The sequence below is a fragment of the Haliaeetus leucocephalus genome, unplaced genomic scaffold, assembly GCF_000737465.1.
Source record: "Haliaeetus leucocephalus isolate CR32 unplaced genomic scaffold, Haliaeetus_leucocephalus-4.0 Scaffold143, whole genome shotgun sequence".
NCBI lineage: Eukaryota > Metazoa > Chordata > Aves > Accipitriformes > Accipitridae > Haliaeetus > Haliaeetus leucocephalus.
Window position 1 is genome coordinate 1,974,222 of NW_010972579.1, and position 19,722 is coordinate 1,993,943.

The following is a 19,722-nucleotide window of genomic DNA, read 5'->3' on the forward strand; positions in this document are numbered from 1 at the left end:
ATGGTGGTGGAGCTGATCAAGAAGACCTCATGGTGAGAGGGGAACAAAAGTGGAGAAGCACGAGGTGCACCTGGAGGTGAGCCACAGCCACCCCACCACCACAAAGGGCCACCCAGCTGGGTCCTACATCTTTGGCTGTCACAGGAGCAGGGGGACATCACTGAAGCAGGCAGAAGAAAGCTCCTGGCAGACGCAAGCAGCCTTGCTCAGGGACCAGCCCTGCACATGCTGCAGGGGGATGCTGGTGATTCAAGTTGACCAAAAGTGACTTTGCAGGAGCTGTGGGCACATAGCTGCCAGTGGGAGAAGGCACCAGAGGCCAGCAGCCAGAAGGACACAAAAGGAGAAAGCAAAGGGAGTCACCAAGAAGGGGGCACTTGTGAACCGGCTTCATGGAGCGGTGCCGGCAGCACAAGCCCGGCGCTGGCAGTGCTGGCTGGCTGCTGGAGCAGCTCTCGCTCCTGGATCTGGCCCAAGGAGCAGCGACTGAACCTCTTATCCTCCGCAGCCCACAGGCAGCCCAGCTGGGCTGGCACAGCCACCCACCACTGCACCCAAACATTGTGTTCAGCTGTTGTTGTTCATTGTCACTCTGGCCAGAAATGAGATTTAGGCATTAAATGAACGGGGAAAAGGTCAGCTCACCAGTGGGTCAAGCTGAACTCTACCATTTGCTTTTCAACCCCTTTCCAGTTAGTTAATTTGCAGTAATCGTTAATACCAAGCCCCTGTCTGTATGTGGAGCCTCACAATAGCTAATTTTTAAACTGTCACCAAAACTACACACCTTTATATGTGCCCTGGTTTAAGCCACCTTCCCATTGAAACACTCTTATGCCCGATACACTTCCTCACTGATTAATAGTGGTTGAAGCCATGAAAAAAAAATCTGTTGGCCAGCATTCCTTTCTGCTTTGTAATTTTAAAGCAGCATTAAAGGGAATTAACGGAAATAAGACTTGAGAATAACAGCAAGGCTTAGTCTTTATTGGAGACCCTTTGAACTTTAGTTAAATTAATTTTCCTTCTGCTCTTTAGCTTTTCAAAGACAGATCTGGCAGTTCAGCAGTCAGAAACCATGCAAACATCTCACCTTTTGGAGGTCAATAGCTAAGTACGACACCAATGACTAAATACTGGACCTGGGAGGGCATCTCTTCCTTGACAGTGTTGGTGACCACCATACCATCAGTGAAAGACCTTCCTTGCCTGTGGGATCTGTAGGGAGCCCACGGGCAGGCCTGACCTTTCAGTTCCCCTTCTCCCTCCCAAGCAGCAGAGGAATTTGTTTCCTGGTCGTTGGTCAAGATGTTCTCATCAAGATAAAATCCGAGGAGAACGGCTCCTCCCCTCCTCACTGCTCCACTCCCTGGTTGCCTGGGGCTGGCACAGCCCCGAAGGCACTGCTGGACCCTGGCTCTCAAACCACCTTGTCCTTTCCAGTAATTACTGTTTTGCAATGTGGAAAATAATAAAAGTCTTGCGACTATTAAGAGCTCTGGGAGGAGCAGAGAGGGGGAAGCAAAAGGCCAAGCTGAGCAGATTTCAAACCCCCTCCCAAAGGCTTTTAGATTCCCATGGCATTTTAATCCTCTCAGCATTTCTAGCTGCAGGGATAAAGGAGCAGAAATCCTGGGCAGAGGTTTGGGGGCTTCAGGGCCCATGTCCGGCTGGGGCTGGTCCCAGGGAGGGAGCTCTGGGGTGGGGTGGTCAGCAGGACGCAGCAGCCCTCTCCCAGAACCCCTGCAGCATCATCCGTTGGCCCCTTGCCCACCAGCTCTGCTCATGCGGGTGCCTCAGTGCTGGGGAAAGCGATGGCAAAGCCCAGCTAAAGTGCGACATGGCCCTAACAGCTCCTGAAAACTGTTGCAAGAATAAGGAAGGAACCAGAAACATTTCTTGCTTCAGATGCTTTGCTAAAGTTGCATAAGGTGGGGGAACATGACTGTGCTCTGTAGGTGTAATGATCGGTTATGTTATAGACAAAGGGTGCTGTATGAGGAGAAATGCCTTTGTGACACTAACCTTTGAATCACAATGGAAAAAGAAAATTAACTCCTTTTGGGGAGTCTGCTCACTGGCAGTCACTGAGGGTCTCTGCATGGCCATGTCCACAGCCTTGCAAGACCCAAGCTGAGATCTGTTGCTCTTCCCTCCACCAGAGGTTTTGTCCTTCAACACATACTCCTCTGATCACCAACACCCTTCTCCCATCATCTGCATCTGCCAGTGGTGTCCACTGCAGGCAGAAAGCCCTGCCAAGTTCTGCCATGTGAAACCTGGATGGACACCACAGCCAGAGTGCACCAGGACCACAGGCCAAGGGCAGAAAGAGAGAACAAGCTTTGGAGAAACACTGCTGTGCAGTGCTGCAAGACACATCCCTTACCAAAAGGCATCCCCATCTCTTACAACCCCATCCTCCCTCATTTTCAGCCTCACTGGGGTCCTCCAGCAACAAGCCTCCAGGAGCCCATTCATGTTCAGCTCATCAGTCCCTGCCGGAGCAATGCTGGAGGATCACCGGTCCCCAGCTCCAGTACAGCTCTGTCCCTGCCTGGCCTTGGGTCTGTTGATCCAGTCCCCAGCCCATGGACAGACTTCCCAGCAGACTCTGGACCTGCCTGCTCACTGCAGACCTGCCTGATGGTCCCCGGGCTGTGTCCAACCCTGCTACAGTCCCCAGACCCAATCCCAACCTCAGACCTGCCTCATCACCACCAGCTTCCCAGGGGATCTGGACTCTGGGCTGACCCCAGATGCTATCCCAGGGCCCATCCTGCTGACCTTGCATGGAGACAGTGACGGACGAGTCCTTTGCCTGCCCAGATGTGCCATCATGCTGGGCTACCCATCCCTCCAGGAGCAGTCAGCCCTTGCGGTACCCTGGCATGTAGGAGAGAACACCAAAAAAGTCATCTCCTGGTTAGAGCAGGCAATGGAAAACAAGACCTTGACTCTCTTGCAGGACAGTAAGCCTATATTTCAGTCCATTTACAGCCCATTTTATCGTGGGCAATTATTTTTTGTATGCAGCAGTAAAGATTTTCCTGTTGAACCATACATTTCTACTGAGTGCTTGCTCTTGAAGGAGTCCCACAGCCCCAAGCTGGCATCAATACCGTCGTCTATAAACATACCATGGAGAAATAAATCAACAAACAGCAGGAAAGGCTTTATGGAGATCCTATTACAAACAAGGTATTTGTTCCTTTTGCACATACCCCTTGAGGTGGGAAATCCCCATAAAAAAAAAAACAGGCTGGCCTTTAGTCAAGGACATCAGACTTGTGTAATGATGAAGAGGTCCAGGAAAGCTGGACCTACCAAGGCGTGTCTCCTTTCTTGACTGCCATGAGGGATGCTAGCACAGATTTTAAGACCACAGCAGCAAACAGCTTCTCCGGGGAGTGTTTTACACCAGAAGAGCAATTAGCTTTTTACTCATTAGTGTAATATTTCTATTAGTAACACTCGGAGGCTCTGTCTGTGACAGAGGACTTAATAAATTGGAGAAGCCAAAAGAAGGGACCATCTTGCTCTTTTTTAGCCCTCTCAGAGTTAAATCTGGGCTGCTTCTATCATCCTAGGAGGTAGACATATTCAGAGGCCAGTTCACTCCACTATAGCAGAGGTAGCACAAAGTATCCCATGAACATGGTAGAGGACACAGGTGGTGGCTCAGACAGGGCACCCACTTGCCTGGTGGCTAAGTGAGGTTATTCCCACCTTCAGCAATCAAAGCTGAATTAAAGGATTAACTGATTTCAAGTCAAGCTGTCCTGATTTTAAGGAGAGACATAGGTACCTGGAGCAGTTCAGAGGGTTAAATCACTGTACTCACAAATGTCAAAGTACAGGTTGCTCATTTATCCAGCAGCCATGGTGCAATTTCTTCTTGTCACAGGTGACCGCTTAAAAATAAAAGAGGCGGGGGTGGAAAGGTAGGGGAGGGAAACACAGAGGATGTGCCATGGCCGGACTCCCCTGGCAGGGATATTTCCCCTGCCTGGGACACCTTGATGGAGAGCTCAGGGCTGTGGCCAGGTCCTGTCCCAGCTCATGCACTGCTAGCACGCAGGGTCTTCATTTGAGGGGGCAAGCCAGGGAACACTATCCCAACCCAAACCTCAGCTGAAGGTTTTCAGCAGTGCTGAGTCTGCTAAACTCACTTTCCTGCATCTGCAATCTTCAGCAGCAGGGTGCTGAGCCAAGAAGCAAACTCCAGCATCTTGGGCACAAGACACAGCCCTCCTCTCCAGGAACAGCAGCTCTTTCTGCTCATACAGCTTGACCTAGGACCACTTTTTGAGCTCTAACACATGACAAGATGGGTTCCCAGCTTGAGGAAAGATCCCCCTTTTCTTTTTTTTTTTTTCTTTAAATCAGCCCTTACCCAGTTCACAGCTGTCAAACTCTCACGTTCATGCAGATCTTAGAGACTCCGATGGTGAAAGGGAAAGCAGGGGAGACCTATAAGATCACGATCTTTAAGATTAGCTAAGGTTAAAGAGCAATGTAAAGATGGAGAAAGGCCTTATGCACTATCTCCTGGTGTTCGTTTGTTCAAAGGAAAATAATGCTCCCAGACTGGCTGAGGAACATCTGGAAAGAGACACATCCTGCACCAACAGAAGGACAATGGCCCAAAGGTCTCTGAATGCTAATATCCATTCCCTCGGGCACAGGGGCTGTTGTGGAGGAGCATCATGCCAACCCCTCCCCAGAGCTACCATGCATAGGAGCACACAGACCATCCTCCAAAGACAGTCTTCAGACTCTCCAAAGCTGGTGGAAACCACTGCAGCTACACAGACACCAGCAGAGCTCTTCCATTCCTTGGTATCTGACCTCATGCCTGTAATTCATCCTAGGCCACTTTAAGAAGGGCAACCAAGTTGGTGAGGGGCCTGGAGCACAAGTCTTATGAGGAGCAGCTGAGGGAACTGGGGTTGTTTAGTCTGGAGAAAAGGAGGCTGAGGGGAGACCTTATTGCTCTCTACAACTACCTGAAAGGGGGTTGTAGCGAGGTGGGTGCTGGTCTCTTCTGTCAGGTGGCTGGAGATAGGATGAGAGGAAATGGCCTTAAGTTGCGGCAGGGGAGGTTTAGATTGGATATTAGGAAAAATTTCTTTACTGAAAGGGTTGTCAGGCATTGGAACAGGCTGACCTGTTGAGGGCATGGTTGAGTCACCATCCCTGGAGGTATTCAAAAAGCACGTAGAAAGGCACTTCGGGACATGGTTTAGTGGGCATGGTTGATAGTTGGACCCGATGATCTTAAGGTCTTTTCCAACCTAAATGATTCTATGATTCTATGATTCTAAGCGCATTCCTTTCAATGCGAAAAAGCCTGAAGTGCTCTAGTCTCTCTCTCCTGGGGCTCAGTTCCTCATCTCTCAACTTCTTCCCAACCTAGACCTGCATTCTCATTCAGAAATTGCCTTTTCAATGATGGGGTCAATAGATGTGAAGAGGGGAAGGGTCCTCCTGGCATGTGGTGTCCCACTAGACTGTTTGCAGCAGTTTCTATTCCGTTCCTCCCTGCTTCCCAGCTGGTTGAACTAATGAGCCTCACTGGACAAGTGTCTCCCTTGGGCTAACTTCAACACAGATATTCTCTCTGACAGGGGAAGTAAGTCTAGAGCCCACTCTGCTGCATGACTGGTCCCAACAGTGGTAATATGTACCGCTATGCCTGCATGCTTCTTCTTTTGATCAACATTGCATGGCATCTGCATTTCCCTCAGCCTTGTTTTGCAGAGAATTAGTTGTTTTCCTAAATATCACCTCTCACCTCCTTACAGCATCCCAGAGAGAGGTACCAAAGTATGCATCAACCCTACCCAGCTTCATGTCTGGAGGGACAGGAGCCCCTCCAAGGTGTCCTACCAGCTGCCTTGGGGCAGCGTATTGCAGAAGATACAGAGGATAGGTGTGAGGAAGAACCATAAAGCAGCAAAGACAGAAACACACGGCCCAGAGGAAGGTCATTCTCTTGGCCCATGGCAGAGAAAGGGATCCAAAGCCAAGGCAACGGAGGTGAGGCGGCACAAGTTGTAATACGTGATCCCCAGAACAAAGTTCAACCAAACTGTAGCCTAATGAATCCCCTCTGTGCAAACAGCAGCTGCTTGCTCAGCAAATACACCTACTCCAGCCTCAGCTGCCACAGCCTCAGCCAGGATTTTTGGAGGGGATGTTTTAATATCTGCAAAGAACTGGTATTTGGACCACTTATGCAACTGTTGCATATCAGCGGGGTGTACGTTCACATGCAGGCGCAGTGCACCCATTCCCCTCATTGAACCACCATCATCTGTCTTCAGAGGTGCAACCGGGAGTGCCCTTGCTCTGCTGGATGCAGGAGAGTCCACCAACAGGACTTGGTAAAACACCCATGTCCAAACTCACAGCACACAAGGGACTCCATCCCCACCTTCTTCAGCTCCTTGGCTTTCTGTAGGACTATGTGCAGCAATTGTGCACTTGATCCCTCTGGGACAAACATGCCCTCAGAACCCACAGGAAACGCGAGAGCTCTCCAGGCCCAGAAGCAAGATGAGAAAGGACATCACAGACATCAGGGTAGGAGGAAGGAGCTGGTGCAGGGGCAGAGTGCCTGTGCTCAAATGTGCAGGAAGGAAACCAGCTGATTGTGCTCCTCTACCTCACCACATCCCCAAGGCTGCTGCATCCACCTCAATCTTCTCTTCTCCTCCTGCCCCACAGGTCTACACAGAGCACCTGCTTTGGCTCTTGAGACCACAGCACAGTGCTCTCAGTCCGCAGACCCTATCGTGTCTCTGATGAGTCACAGCTCTCCTCACACATAGACTCTGGACCCAAATCTGTACCTCTGAACCTCCTACCCGCTGCTGCCAGCAAGAAATGGCAACAGCAGCCTTGGCCTGGCACGTAGTACTGTTTGCACAGCTCTTGCTCAAACACAATGGCCAGAGCTGGCTCTGCGTGGGGCGCAGCTCCCCAGCAGCAATGCCACGACCTCCCTCCCACCCCGACCTGCTGCCTGACCAGGATTACAATGACGCTTTGTGTGCCTCCATCTCTGCTTCAGCGCCTGCAGCAGCTTGCAGGCAGGTGTCCACAGTTCAGCTGCGGAGGATGAAGGATCACACTCCCATGACTCACCTCATCACTCCTCAACTAACCCACGGTGTCTCAGAGGGCACTGACATCGGAATTGGGTTAATTATTGCGGTTGTATACAGTAATCAAGCATAAACCTCAGGCAGTATTGTACAGGGGGCTTTGCTGGTCTTGGAGAAGACAAAAGTGACTTGGCCAATGTTCAAGCCTTGGATACCTTCTGTGTCAACAGTGTCCTGAAGACGAGAAGTGATGGGATTATGGCTTATCTACAGCCTCGATGCCAGCTGAGCTGTGGCAGAACGACGCAGAGAGTGTGGGACCACCAGCAGGAGCCTGACCTACAGCTGTTGCTCTAAGCAAATGCTCCTCATTTATACCTTGAGCCATGAACACCCCCAAAGCTTCACCATCACACACAAAACCGGCAAAAATAAACAAACAAATGAATAAATAAATAAACAGGTCCATCAGCAGGCACTGGCTCTCCAAAAGGAGCAACTCCCCTTATAGGAAAACTTCAAGTCCAGAATCCTGGCCAAAGGGAGAAGTGGCAGACCCCTACCTTTTGTGTACATTATGCAAGCAATGGAGTAGGTTGTAGGAAAAGAGCATCAGCTTTTCATTCATAGTCAAAGGTGTCACACACTCGCTTGCGGTAGCTCCAGGGACCAGACTGAGAAGCTGGTGGGACCAGCACAACTCAGACTTGAATGCCTTTCTGTAGGGATTTGACTTCAAAAGTCGTTCCTTGTTGGGGTGAAGATGTCGGTGGCAAAGAGCCAGGCCAGAACAGACCAGCATGTGCTGATGGAAAAGCAGAGAGGCAACGTGAGGCTTCCTGTGAACTTCTTTAGCTCCTTTGCAGGCTTCCAAGGCCTGCAAATTATTTTTCTTGCTCTGAAAACATTTTGGACATGTCAACAAATTCCTCCATCTCAACCAGGGATAGAAAACGCAAATCTCAGGGGCTTTTTTCCTACAAAAAAGTAGCTCTGATCAGGAAATACTTTATTGTGACTGTTCTCTGGCAGCTACCTGCGATTTCCACACTGCTTTGATGACCCCTGCAGGGACAAGCAGTAAAAAGTCCAGAGTTTTTAATCCCTTTCTCACCTAGAAGAGCTGTGGTGTGGACATGGGCACTGCAGTTTTTCTAGGGGACAGCTATCAAGGCTGGCCAGTCCCTCCTCTCTGGGAGAAGCAAAGATTTAACACTCACAGGAAGCTCTGAGAGTTTGAGGTCCTTGTACAGGGAAGGATGACTGCTCTCAGTAGCATCCAGCTGTGGTTGGGTATGAATGGAGGAACCAGACATAGCATCTGCTGCATGGAAGTTGCTGCAGAAGAGCCAAAATATGAGTACATGCACCTTGCTGACAGCACAGAGTGATACTGGTCACGTCCAAGGACATCTCCTGGTGTTTTCCATCTCTCCCTTGCCTTTGACGTACAGAGGTCCTCCATCCTGCCCGAAACTCCCAGATCTCCGCAGAGTTGTTTCCAAGCTCATTCTTCTACATAGCTACTGCTTTTTCCCTGTCCGTGGCGGGCACTCTTTCTTCTCCAAGTCCTTCAAGGACACTAGCACTAGTCCTCTTGTTCTCCTCCTTGCTGACAGGACTCCATGATCAAATTCCCAACAGATTCCACACAGCCTCACACAAGGACTAATGCTCTTGGTATATGAGGAGGAGGCAGCCCTGCTGTCATGATCTACAGGAAGATACAACTGCAAACCCATGACTCCAGCATCCTTCCTCTTACTGAACTGAGGCTCCCTTCTGCACAGCTGGGACTTGGAGACAGCAGAGCAAACTCTCACATCCCACCTTCCAGACATGAAGAGAAGATGGAAAGATCTGATTTAACTGTGGACACTTCCTCCAACACTAGCTGACCATGACCTACACAGTAATTACATTTCATTGTGGCTGCAAGTATCCCTAATACGAACTGAACCAATGTTTTAAGAGATCTCGGACCAAAGGCTGTTAAATGAATATCAAACAGCACACACCCTGCTGTGATGCCCTTCTTGCAGGGTGCTCACGGGAACATTTTGCAGTATCTCTCCATGCACCCTCCACCACTGCCAATGTTTTCCTTCTTCTGATCTTGTCGTCTGAGGCAGAAGGCAGGACACTGTTTGTGGCACGGCCCCGCAAAGACATCTCAGTCAGCAGAGCAGGTATGTAAGGGATACTCCCCTTGAAGACCCAGCAGAGCAGCCCATCTTGGCCATTGTCTTCAGATGATGACCCTCAGCTTCCCTCCATAACCCAGGGAATACCCCTCAGTGAGAGGTGAGGCCAGGGTAACTCGCACATCCCCACCTTTGGGGCAAATGTTTAGTACTCGCATGTCAATGCTGTAGCTTTCCTAGAAACCATAAAATCTCTCCTAGATTTCACTCCGGTTTTGGGATTTTTTTCATCAGGTTAGGCATCAACATTTATCTGGGCACCCTGGCGTGCTTTCCATGAATGGGAGGTGGCATCAGACCATGAGGTCCCCACCCTGTTCACCTGCTGATTTGTTTCAAAAGGCATTTGCTCTGTAAATGCCTGCTTCACCTGGTTTCCCTCAGTCAACATGGCTTTTCTAGCCAGGCTTCATCTGAAAACCATTTCCACTATTTTTTGGGGGGCTCTAGGTGCTGGCTGAGGCAGAACCAGGACTAGAATCAGCACTTACCCAGTCCTCCAGGTCAGATGCAGTTGCACAGGACTCCCACTGGCCATGGAGAGTCCTAATGATGTCTTTGGCCATCCCCAGGTCAAACATAGCTTCCAGAGCTCCAGCAGCCTCCTTTCCCACTCTGCTCAGTACTGGTGAGGCCGCATCTGCAGTGCTGTGTCCAGCTCTGGGCTCCCCAGTACAAGAGAGAGATGCCCTTGTTGGAGCCAGTCCAATGCAAGGCCATTAAGGTGATGAAGGTCTGAAGCATCCTTTGTACAAAGAGAGGCTGAGAGAGCTGGGGCTGTCCAGTCCAGAGAAGTGTGGTCTTGGGGGGACCTCACAGATGTGTATAAACATCTGATGGGAGGGAATGAAGAGGAGGGAGCCAGGCTCTTCTCAGTGGTGCCCAGTGACAGGACAAGAGGCAATGGGAGCAAACTAAAAATGCATGCAAGTCACCCACGGGAGCTGCCTCTCTCCACCTCTGCTGAAGAGAGCCCGTGGCACCTCACAGTTGGGATGCCCACTTTTGTTTCTGCTTCCAGACACTTACAGATGGACCAGCAAGTCCTCCCAGTAACATGTAACCTGGTGTCTTTGGAGAAGAAGACATGGACAGTCATCAGGAATTGTTCAGAAGATCCTGGATCCTACAAGGCCCTGAGGAATCTAGTCTAATGTCAAAGCCACCCTAAAATATACAGCACCCAAGTGCTGCTGGTGCTGCAGGCTTCAGAGGCTTCAAGACAAAGCCCGGGTTTGTGAGGGATCACTCTAATCTCTCAGAGGTCTCTGGCAAGGAAACAAAACCAACCAAAAAGAAGGGGCAAAGCCTGTTCCCAAGGTGAGTGGAGATGTATTTGGTTGTTCAAAGGCTTCTGATAAAGTGACCGAGATTAAAGAACAAATTGTGTGTGGTTAGGGCCAAAGTCCCAACGCAAGCCGAAAAGCATATGGCCAGAAGCAATGACGTACTTCTCACCTAAACTTGAGCACATCCAGCTGTTGTTCAGCCATCACGCTCAAGAGGAGCTCTGCCTGGTGCTGGCACAGGCTCTGCCTCATCCCCTCTGGGACAGGGTCCCCATATCGGCGGGGATCCCATACAAGCCAGCAGCCACAGCACATCAGCAACAATCCTGCGCTCAGCTCTCTCCACGCTTTGCTCCCAACTTCCCAGCTGGATGTATTTGCTCCTGTTGGCCCTGAGCATCCTTTCAGAGGGAGCTGGTATCAATGGGCATGCCACTGTGGAGCAGCAGGCTGACTTCAATGTCACAGGAGAGCTGTTGAAGCTAATAGAAACTAATTAAATGGGCATGCCTCACTCACTCTGCAAAGGGTAAAATTAACTAAATATCAATTTAGGTAGGTGCTAATGGACCAGTGGCTGCCCAGCAGAGGAAGGGGAGGCCCAGTGTGTGATAGATTTCAAAACGACTCAGAAAGCAAACTTGCACATTACTGATAACACAGTGTGCTGGATTCCCTGGAGAAAGTCATCTAGAAATTATCGTAGGTTGTTTCGTGAATAGTTCTGTCTAGAAACTGGTCTGAAAAGCAAACAGAAAAGCTGCACAAAACGTTTTCTGGGAGTGGGGGCCAAAGCTCTTCCCTCTCTGAAGTTTCTCTCCAACAGGGGTTGTGCGGGAATGACTGCAGACCTAGGAAACCGGGATGTCCTAGACCCTAATTTCCCCAATCCACCACTGCGTCTGGGGCTGACTCGCTGCTGGGGAGACGCATACAAACTTCTCATCTTTTCACCCCACTTTGAGATCCACCAAGCTGCAGGCCGCCAGGGTACAAATGACATGGCCAAACTAACCACATGTAGGCAGAAAATGATGAAGATAAGTCCTTGCTTAAGCAAAGTGTACACACAGAGGAAAAAAAAAAGAAAGCAAAGAAATAAAGATGGGGGGTGGGGGGTGAGGGTAGGGGGGGAATGCTGCAGCAATGTGGGCAGGGAACAGCCCTGCCAGCCTTGGCAGCATGCAGGACTTGCAGGACAGCCATGCTCCTCTCTCTTGCCAGGGTCAGGATAATAAATTGTGGCATTGCTGAAAGGTACCGTTTTATGCACCAGCTCAGGTTGTACTTTTGCACCTGTAAAAGGCAGATCCCCAGCTTCAGACACAGCTCATCCGTTTCTTGCAGGGTGGGAGGAGGCAGCAGCACCAGGTGACCTTAGGACTAAGGACCTGAACCAAGAGCCAGAGGTAGGTTTAGAGGTTTCCTGATGGGATGCTGTGAGCATGTGATGAGAGATGGGCCAGTGGAGCCTGGACAGGCAGCATGGGCAGCACAGGCACAGCGGGGACCAGACAGTGGGAGACAGGACCTTGTGGTCATCCTCAGTGAGGAATGGGACCCAGTCCAGCCTTGGACATGCCTTCCCTGACTTATCCCAGTGGCAACAACCTCCTTCCAGGTCCTCGAAGTCTAGCTACCTGCATGAGGCAAAGGGACAACAGTCTCAAGCCAGGAGACTCTGGCTTCAGGTACCTGGACTGCCACCACAGATGCAACCAGTGCCACCTCCAGTCCTCCCTTGTGGGAGGGCTCCTCAGCCCCTCTCACCAGCTGGGCTTCTTTGGAAGTCTGCCCCCCCCGCCCCCGGCACTGCCAAGAGGTCTTCCAGGCTCCTCTAACATGAGATCAGTAGTATTTTTACCCCTGGCCCTTCCCAGGATAATTTTAACCCTGGGTATGGCTTTTCTGTAGCACTCTGTTTTTCCCCCTCCAGTTAATGGCTTCGCATGGAATTTAAGTATCATTGTCTGCTGCTTTTAGACACAGAGAAGTTTTCATTTATTTTGCAGATGTTCTGCTTTGACTTTAAAAGTAAGGAGCCATTTCCAGCAGGAGCTTCATCCCTCTCCAGTCCCTGCTAAGGAAACCTCTATGGGCTGCTCCCATCCCAGGAGATCCCCAGGGGTTGCCCCAACCTCTCTTGGCAAAGCCCAGAAGCAGTTTCCTCATATGCCCCCAGGACCCCAGTCTCTGCTCTCTACAAAGACACCTCCCTGGTTGCCTGTACCCTCCAGGCTACAGTTGCCTCCCTCTTGCCAACACATGCAAAGACATCAGTCCCTTTCTCGTTAGCCAAAGAAAAGATTGTCCCAGAGAGCAGCGGTGGCCTTTCTCCTGCACCTCGCTTTCACAGCACTGTCTTGGCATCCTAGCTCTCACAGGAGAATAAAGCTTCGCTGCTCCTGCCTGGAAAACCCTTGCTGGCTCATCACCTTTGCAAGGAGATCTGTTGTGCTGCCCACCTGAAGGCAGCTGTTCACGCCTTGGGGCTCAGCAAGGAGTGTTGTTGATAGCAAACATATCTGCCTCTAGCAAGACCAAACAAAAATACACATGCAGCTTTCTGCTGTGTTATTTTTATGCTGAAGTAGTCCCCACACAGCAGGAAAAGGAATAAGGCACAGGTGAAGGGAGGCAGACAGCTAGTTGATGTTACAGTGAGGCTCAAGCCCTTGCAAACCCCTGTGCTCTCCCTCACACCACATTGCTCCAGCAATTGGTCCAGCGCCAGGGTTGGAAATCTGGGTCGCAGGTCTCCTCTCCTCCTCACCAGAGAGGCAGTCACCTTTCCACATGTTCCTCTTCACCTCAACCCCAGGTACAGGCTTGCAAATGGACCAGAGATGCCTGCTTTCCAGGTGCAGGTGCATCTTGTCCAACAGCCCTGGGAAAAACCCACCAGCAGCCCCTCCAAGCCATGGCCAGGCCAAGCAGGGAAGCCATTGCATGAGGTGGCAAGGTCCTGGGTGTCTCAAGGTGTCGTGGTTTAACCCCAGCCAGCAACTAAGCACCACGCAGCCGCTCACTCACTCCCCCCCCATCCGGTGGGATGGGGGAGAAAATCGGGAAAAGAAATAAAACTCCTGGGTTGAGATAAGAACGGTTTAATAGAACAGAAAAGAAGAAACTAATAATGATAATGATAACACTAATAAAATGACAACAGTAGTAATAAAAGGATTGAAATGTACAAATGATGCGCAGGGCAATTGCTCACCACCCGCCGACCGACCCCCAGCCAGTCGCCGAGCGGCGAATCCCTGCCCCCCCCTTCCCAGTTCCTAAACTAGATGGGACGTCACATGGCATGGAATACCCTGTTGGCCAGTTTGGGTCAGGTGCCCTGGCTGGGCATGAGAAGCTGAAAAATCCTTGACTCTAGTCTAAACACTACTGAGCAACAACTGAAAACATCAGTGTTATCAACATTCTTCACGTACTGAACTCAAAACACAGCACTGTACCAGCTACTAGGAAGACGGTTAACTCTATCCCAGCTGAAACCAGGACACAAGGCAAGCTGACGTCTCCTTGCTCATCATCTTAAGCGGGGGTGAGAGTACTGGGACGGGGGACAGGAAGGGACTGGAGTCTTTGGGGGTCCTCATCTGCCTTCTGCTGAGATCAGCCCATCCCCAGGCAGTGAATGTGCACCCACCTAGGAGGGCGCACATACCATCGTAGTATGATGACCCTATAATAGTCATACTCAGCAGCAGGCAACTGGGGCAGTTCTGCATCACCAGGACACTCCTCACACCTACCCAAAAGTTATGACCCTGTTAGGTCACCCCAGTAGGACCCAGCTGCCCAGTGAGCAGAGACAGAGCCCAATCTCTCCTACAAGGGCACCTTTCGCTTCTCAAGAAACACAGCTGCAAAAGATGCATTTGCCTGCCCATATCCTGACTCCTGCTCCAGCATCCGTGGGAGAGAAGAGACCACGGGGTGTAATCTCAGAGGACTGCCATCTCCACCAAGGCCCTCAGACACTGGTCCACAAGTGGAGTCCCATCCCATCCAGATCATGCTCCAAAACAGCCTCTCTGGGATGCAAGGTAACAGAAGCAGCTCAAGAGAGCTGTTGAGGTCCTGCAGATGTGGCCTCCAACACAAGAAGTGTGCAGGCAGATGAGACCATATGCTGTGCTTCACATCACGAGATCCCAGCAGGAGCAGACAATTTTGCCTTTTGAGTTTCTCTTCTGCAGATGCCATCAAGTCATGCCCAAGAAAGAGGCTGCCAGGCAGCAAACAGGAATATGTGCAATCCTGACCAGGATTACAGACCGAAACTGGACCTCCCATGAGATCCCCATGAACAGATAGGCTTATCCTTAGGGAAACAAGTGAGCTGAGCAGCAGCAAATCCCACAAGTGGCAATCCAGCAAGAGGAAACAACCAGAGAGGAGCAGGATCAAGCCAGTCTGGGCACCCTCACATTGATGAGCCTCTGGGTGCTCACAGGCAAGGGTGCCCCCATGCCTTGCAGCAATAGGATGTCCCCCAAGGTCCTGCCTGGGGGATGCTCGCAGACCCCTCAGCCACCTACCTACCCCACATCACCATGGCCCCCCAAGCAGGCTTATCCATCTCAGATTGCACAGGGCATGGTTGTGCAGAGGGAAGGAGAGGGGAGAAGCACCAACCCTCACTCCCAACAGCAGAAAGGGGTTTGATCCCTGCAAACAGTGAGCTAGCCCATGGCTCTCACCCAGCCCTGGACTCCCAGATAAGCTGCCAGCCTGGGTGGATAGCCAGAGCACTGGATGGGTGGGGAATGTGACAGCCCCACAATAAACGTGTGCTTTCAGTGAGGTGGATGGGGAGAGGCAGCACCTGCCTGTGCCAGGGTGAGGGGAACAGCTGCCTCCCTACCTGCGAGGGGGGAGGGAGGAAGCTGGGCCCTTTTGTCCCTTGAGAAAGCCAAGGTCTGGGCTGGAACTGACTTATCTGCCTGATACGTATTTCCTGAGACCCACAGGCATGGGTGAAGGGAAAGCACACATTGCCAGAGTACTCTCCATTGGTGCCAGGAGGCACATGGGGAGCCTGGTCCTGCAGAATGGGTGTCGCACAGCCTGAGCCACTGGTCCTCATGGCACACATCACAGCCATGCAGCCTCCATGTCCACCACCACCCCAGGTGTCTGGTGCCCAAATGTGAGAAGTGTGTGGTCCCACTACTTGGGCTTAGGGCCCTTGGTCACACAAAGCCGTGACTGTGTCTTGCTGATGCTATGCAGGACGCTGGAATGAGTCTCAAAGGGGAAGAATGTGGAGGGAAAGCTACTGAAGAGGGAGGAGACCCTGGTCAAAGGACCGGCTGTGGACGTCCATCATGGAGGGCAGCCTCCCAGTCCACCTTTGAGTTGTCTTATGTTGTCCACCAGCCAGCAAGAAGCAGATGCAGTGATCATTTTTCTACTGCTACTGGAAAACAGTTGGCTTCCTAGCAGGGCTGTCCTGTTGCTGGTCATCCTGGCACAGCACAGTCCCAACACAGGGGGTTGAGGACTTTGCTGGCTTGGGGGAACATGGGAGGCCAGTCAGAAGATGGCAAATGCAAGACATCCACATGTGAAGCAGTGCCTGGAGTCGCAGGTGGTTAAATGCTGTGCCTGGAGCAGTGAGTATGGCGAGGGGAAGCAAAGGAGGCAGCTGGGGATTGCCATAACCCCAGCCCAGGGTGGATGGAGCCAGGTTGCATTGGAGAGGATTAGCTCCATGCCATGCAGGTGTGACGCAGCCTGCACAGGGTCTCAGCAGCACAGACCTAAAGGCTGTATCAACATAGGGATTATCAAGAGCTAAACTCTCATGACCAAGCCATCTCTGTCCTCAGCTTTGTCAAGAAGTAAAAGCGGGACATGAGAAGGGAAAAGAAGGGACAACCACAAAGAGCAGAGCAGGAGGACATGAGGTGTCAAAGCAGAACATCAACAGCCATGGGTGAAACCAAGGAGTAAGGGAGGGGCGCAGACATGGGGGACATGGCCAGCCCCCGCAGTGTCCACAAGCACGTGGACCAGCCTGCCCACCACTGACACGATGTGGCAGTGGTTTGCAGAAGGCAGCTTGCTGCCAGCAGCCCTCGAGGCCACAGCCGTGTAAATGTGCCACTCACTAGAGCGGAGGCTGGTCGCTCCCTGGGGCAGGTTCTGGAGAGCAGGGCACCGGTGGGAAGGTCTGCTGCGGGCTCGCTATCCCAGGCGCTTCCCCCAGGGAGGGGCCACCGGCCGCAGGCACACAAGCCAGGCTCTGGGTGTTTGCTTTCCATTCTCCTAGGCTGGTGATAACTACCGGCTCCACAGCCAAGGCTCCAGCTCACCATGCTGAAATTCAGAAGGTATTTGATCATGTAAGTGGATTATTTATTTATTTATTTATATAAGTAAAATATTTATTTCCTTCAGTAAAATTCTACTTCCATCCTACCCAAACGTCACGTCCTTGTAGGTCCCTCTGTGTTGAGAAATGGTTAGAGATTGAAGTGATGATGGGAACGGGCATAGGAGCACTTCTGCTCTGCATAAATGCAGAGAGGTGTGGGTTAATGGGGCTCTCTCTTCTAGTGAAGCTCTAAGGGCAGCACCGCTCCCCTGTGTGCTAGGCAGGAAAACAGCATCTTTTGTAAGGCCTGATACCGCAAAGGAAGAAGAATGGCAAAACCTTCGTGGGGCAAGTAGGATGCTGATCCCTCCTGCCTTGTCCCAGGCAAGGGCTCACAGCTGTCAGCTTTGCACACTCACCTGAGGAGCAGATGTGGAGCAGAAACGTGTGTCTCTGAGTCTTTTACATGGCCAAACCAAAGAATGCATCTAGGGTGAGGTGTGCTCTTCCACAGCCTCTATTTTAGAGAGGAGCAGAGAAGGGCAAGGCTTGACTTTGCAGCAGTGCCCTTTTGCTGTGGGGAGAGCATTTTGGGGCAGGACAGCCTTTCCACGTGTGCCTGCAGCATCTGGGGCATTGCACACCCTGCTGCTGCACACCAAGCTGCAGCGCTAGGAGGCTCAGGGTCTTTCCTAACCCAGCTGTTTCAAGGATAGGTTGGGTACTGACACAGGCAGGCAGTGCCGTCATGCCCTTGCTGCACTACTTATCCTCTCCTGAGTGTCCTGCAGACCGCTGTCCCCATTTTCTCATTTCTTGTGAAACAAAGGAAGAAAATGGCTCCAATCGCTGGTCAGAGGAAGCAGGCTATCGCTGGTGTACATATTGTGTACATTAATTCCCCATGCAACATTGCTCACTGCCTGGAGCGTATCTAGCCAGAGCAAATCAATAAAGTCATTTTTTGCCACCTATCTGCCCAGTGAACTCAGCCTCGACACCTCCTGCAGCACCCAGCAGTCAGCTGAGACCCTGCATGGCTCAGCAAGTGCCAGCCGACCACAGACCCATCCCAACTGGTGCATTTATTTTTGTGTTGGACAGGGAAGAGGCACAGGTGGGAGGGAAGCAGGTCATCCTCTCTGCTTCAAGCTTAGGAGAAAAAATGGAGGGGAAATCTGCAGTACTGCTGCAATCAAGAAGCGCCTTCTTCCAAGCAGAGCCCCAGGCACCCCACCACCACCACCACCAGGAGCAGGCAGCAGGACATGGCTGGAGGCATCATCCCTTGCAAATAAATGACCAACAGACTGGGTTTTGATTAAATCCCTTGAGCCAGCATAGGAGGATTCAGTTGCTATTGCTCTGCTGCTGAGCCCTAGCACCCAAAGGCATCTTTGGGGTGCTGCATCCATCTTTGCACCCTGCTTTGTCACTTTTGGAGGTGACAGCATACAGGCTCTGATCTGCAGGGGCTCTTCAGCTATAGCCTGCCTGCAGCCAGAGGCATTTCCAAAGACTCTGCACGTTGTTCTTGCAGTCCACCCCGCCCTATGGGCCAGCGTTGACTCCCGCCAGCTCTGAGTGCTTCTTGGACATCTTCCCGGTGCTTTGATCTCAAGTATTTAACTCTGCCTCAAGACACACACACCCATGATCTCATCCTGGCATATTAAACTGAGAGGAGGCTGTGATGGAGTTACACATGGAAAGCAGTTGAGCCTTTTGAAGGCTCATCATCCAGCTACAAATCATGCAGCTGCTCCAGCCTCCAAGACAAAGGCTTGTCATGCTACATGTGCCATTTTATCCTGGTTTTGCTGCCTTCAGTGCAACTTCTTGGCATCTTCAGCACAAACTTCAGCTGCTGCCACAGCTCTCGCTTTACTCAGTGCACCCTCCCTGATGCACGTGTGTCCCACCAGAGCCAGCCTGGAGAAAGGGCTCTGGCTTTATGCTAGCGTGATTAGACCCAAGCAGCCAGCAACATGTTGTGTTGTTCTCAACTGGTTGTTCAACCAACACAACACCCATCTCAAAAGAGGCAGCAGGCTAGCAGCAAAATGACCTGGATCTTTCACAGATTCTCTACAGGTTGAAAGTTTAGTACTGACCAGGGACCTCTGTGGAAGCAAGTCCAGAACTATATCTGCACAAAATACAGATACCAGAGTAACAGAGGGTGCTGCCTACCTCCGCACTGCTTTCCAGGGAAGTGTTGCATCATTCTGCCTTCACTACTGGGTCCTTGTGCAGATCTCCCCATTGAGAGAGTTTGGGTATATTGCTAAATATCACAGTTAGTTAGCTCTTCATTCCCTTCTTGCTGCTTTTCTTAGGTTGGCCAGGCAGACAAACTTACCATCAGCTGTGCCTTGAGTGATGGGAGAGTTGGCTCAAGTCTCCAACAAGATCTGTCCAGCAGTATCACTTCATCCTAGAGCAACTCCTCCTTCACTGCCTTCTCCCTCTTTGGTCTCTCTGCCCATCAGTGATCTTCCACACAGGAGTATTTCAACAAGCCTTGCCTTGCAGCAGCTGTGGGGCAGCCCTGAGTCTCCACTTCAACCCTCTCCCCTTAATGTGTCTTGGCATTTTAAGCACTGTTTAAGCATTTGACATTTTTCTGATCTGTTGCTTGTCATACCCATTCATCTTTGACAGCACGAGGCTATTCTTGTGCTGCTTGCGCACATTCGCCAGCCACCTGTCTCTCATCCGGGCTTGGCAATCTGCTCCTCAAGTGCAAAATGAGCATGGATAGCTCCAGGTTATCATCA

At 51.3% G+C, this 19,722-nt stretch overlaps 2 protein-coding genes across 2 annotated transcripts in view; one reads left to right on the top strand and one right to left on the bottom strand.

Annotated features, from left to right (window-relative positions):
- Positions 1-19,722, top strand: part of LOC104827928 (galactose-3-O-sulfotransferase 2-like) — a 24,465-nt gene continuing 4,743 nt past the window's right edge. The window contains exon 1 of the mRNA XM_010561286.1: positions 1-32. Within this exon, the coding sequence (XP_010559588.1) occupies positions 1-32 (32 nt within the window). The remainder of the gene's footprint in view (positions 33-19,722) is intronic.
- LOC104827881 (aquaporin-12-like) overlaps positions 9,818-19,722 on the bottom strand; it is a 20,223-nt gene continuing 10,318 nt past the window's right edge. The window contains exons 4-5 of the transcript XR_773962.1: positions 16,737-16,944; positions 9,818-10,387 (exon numbers count right to left, since the gene is read on the bottom strand). The gene's annotated coding sequence lies outside the window, so the exon portion shown is untranslated. The remainder of the gene's footprint in view (positions 10,388-16,736; positions 16,945-19,722) is intronic.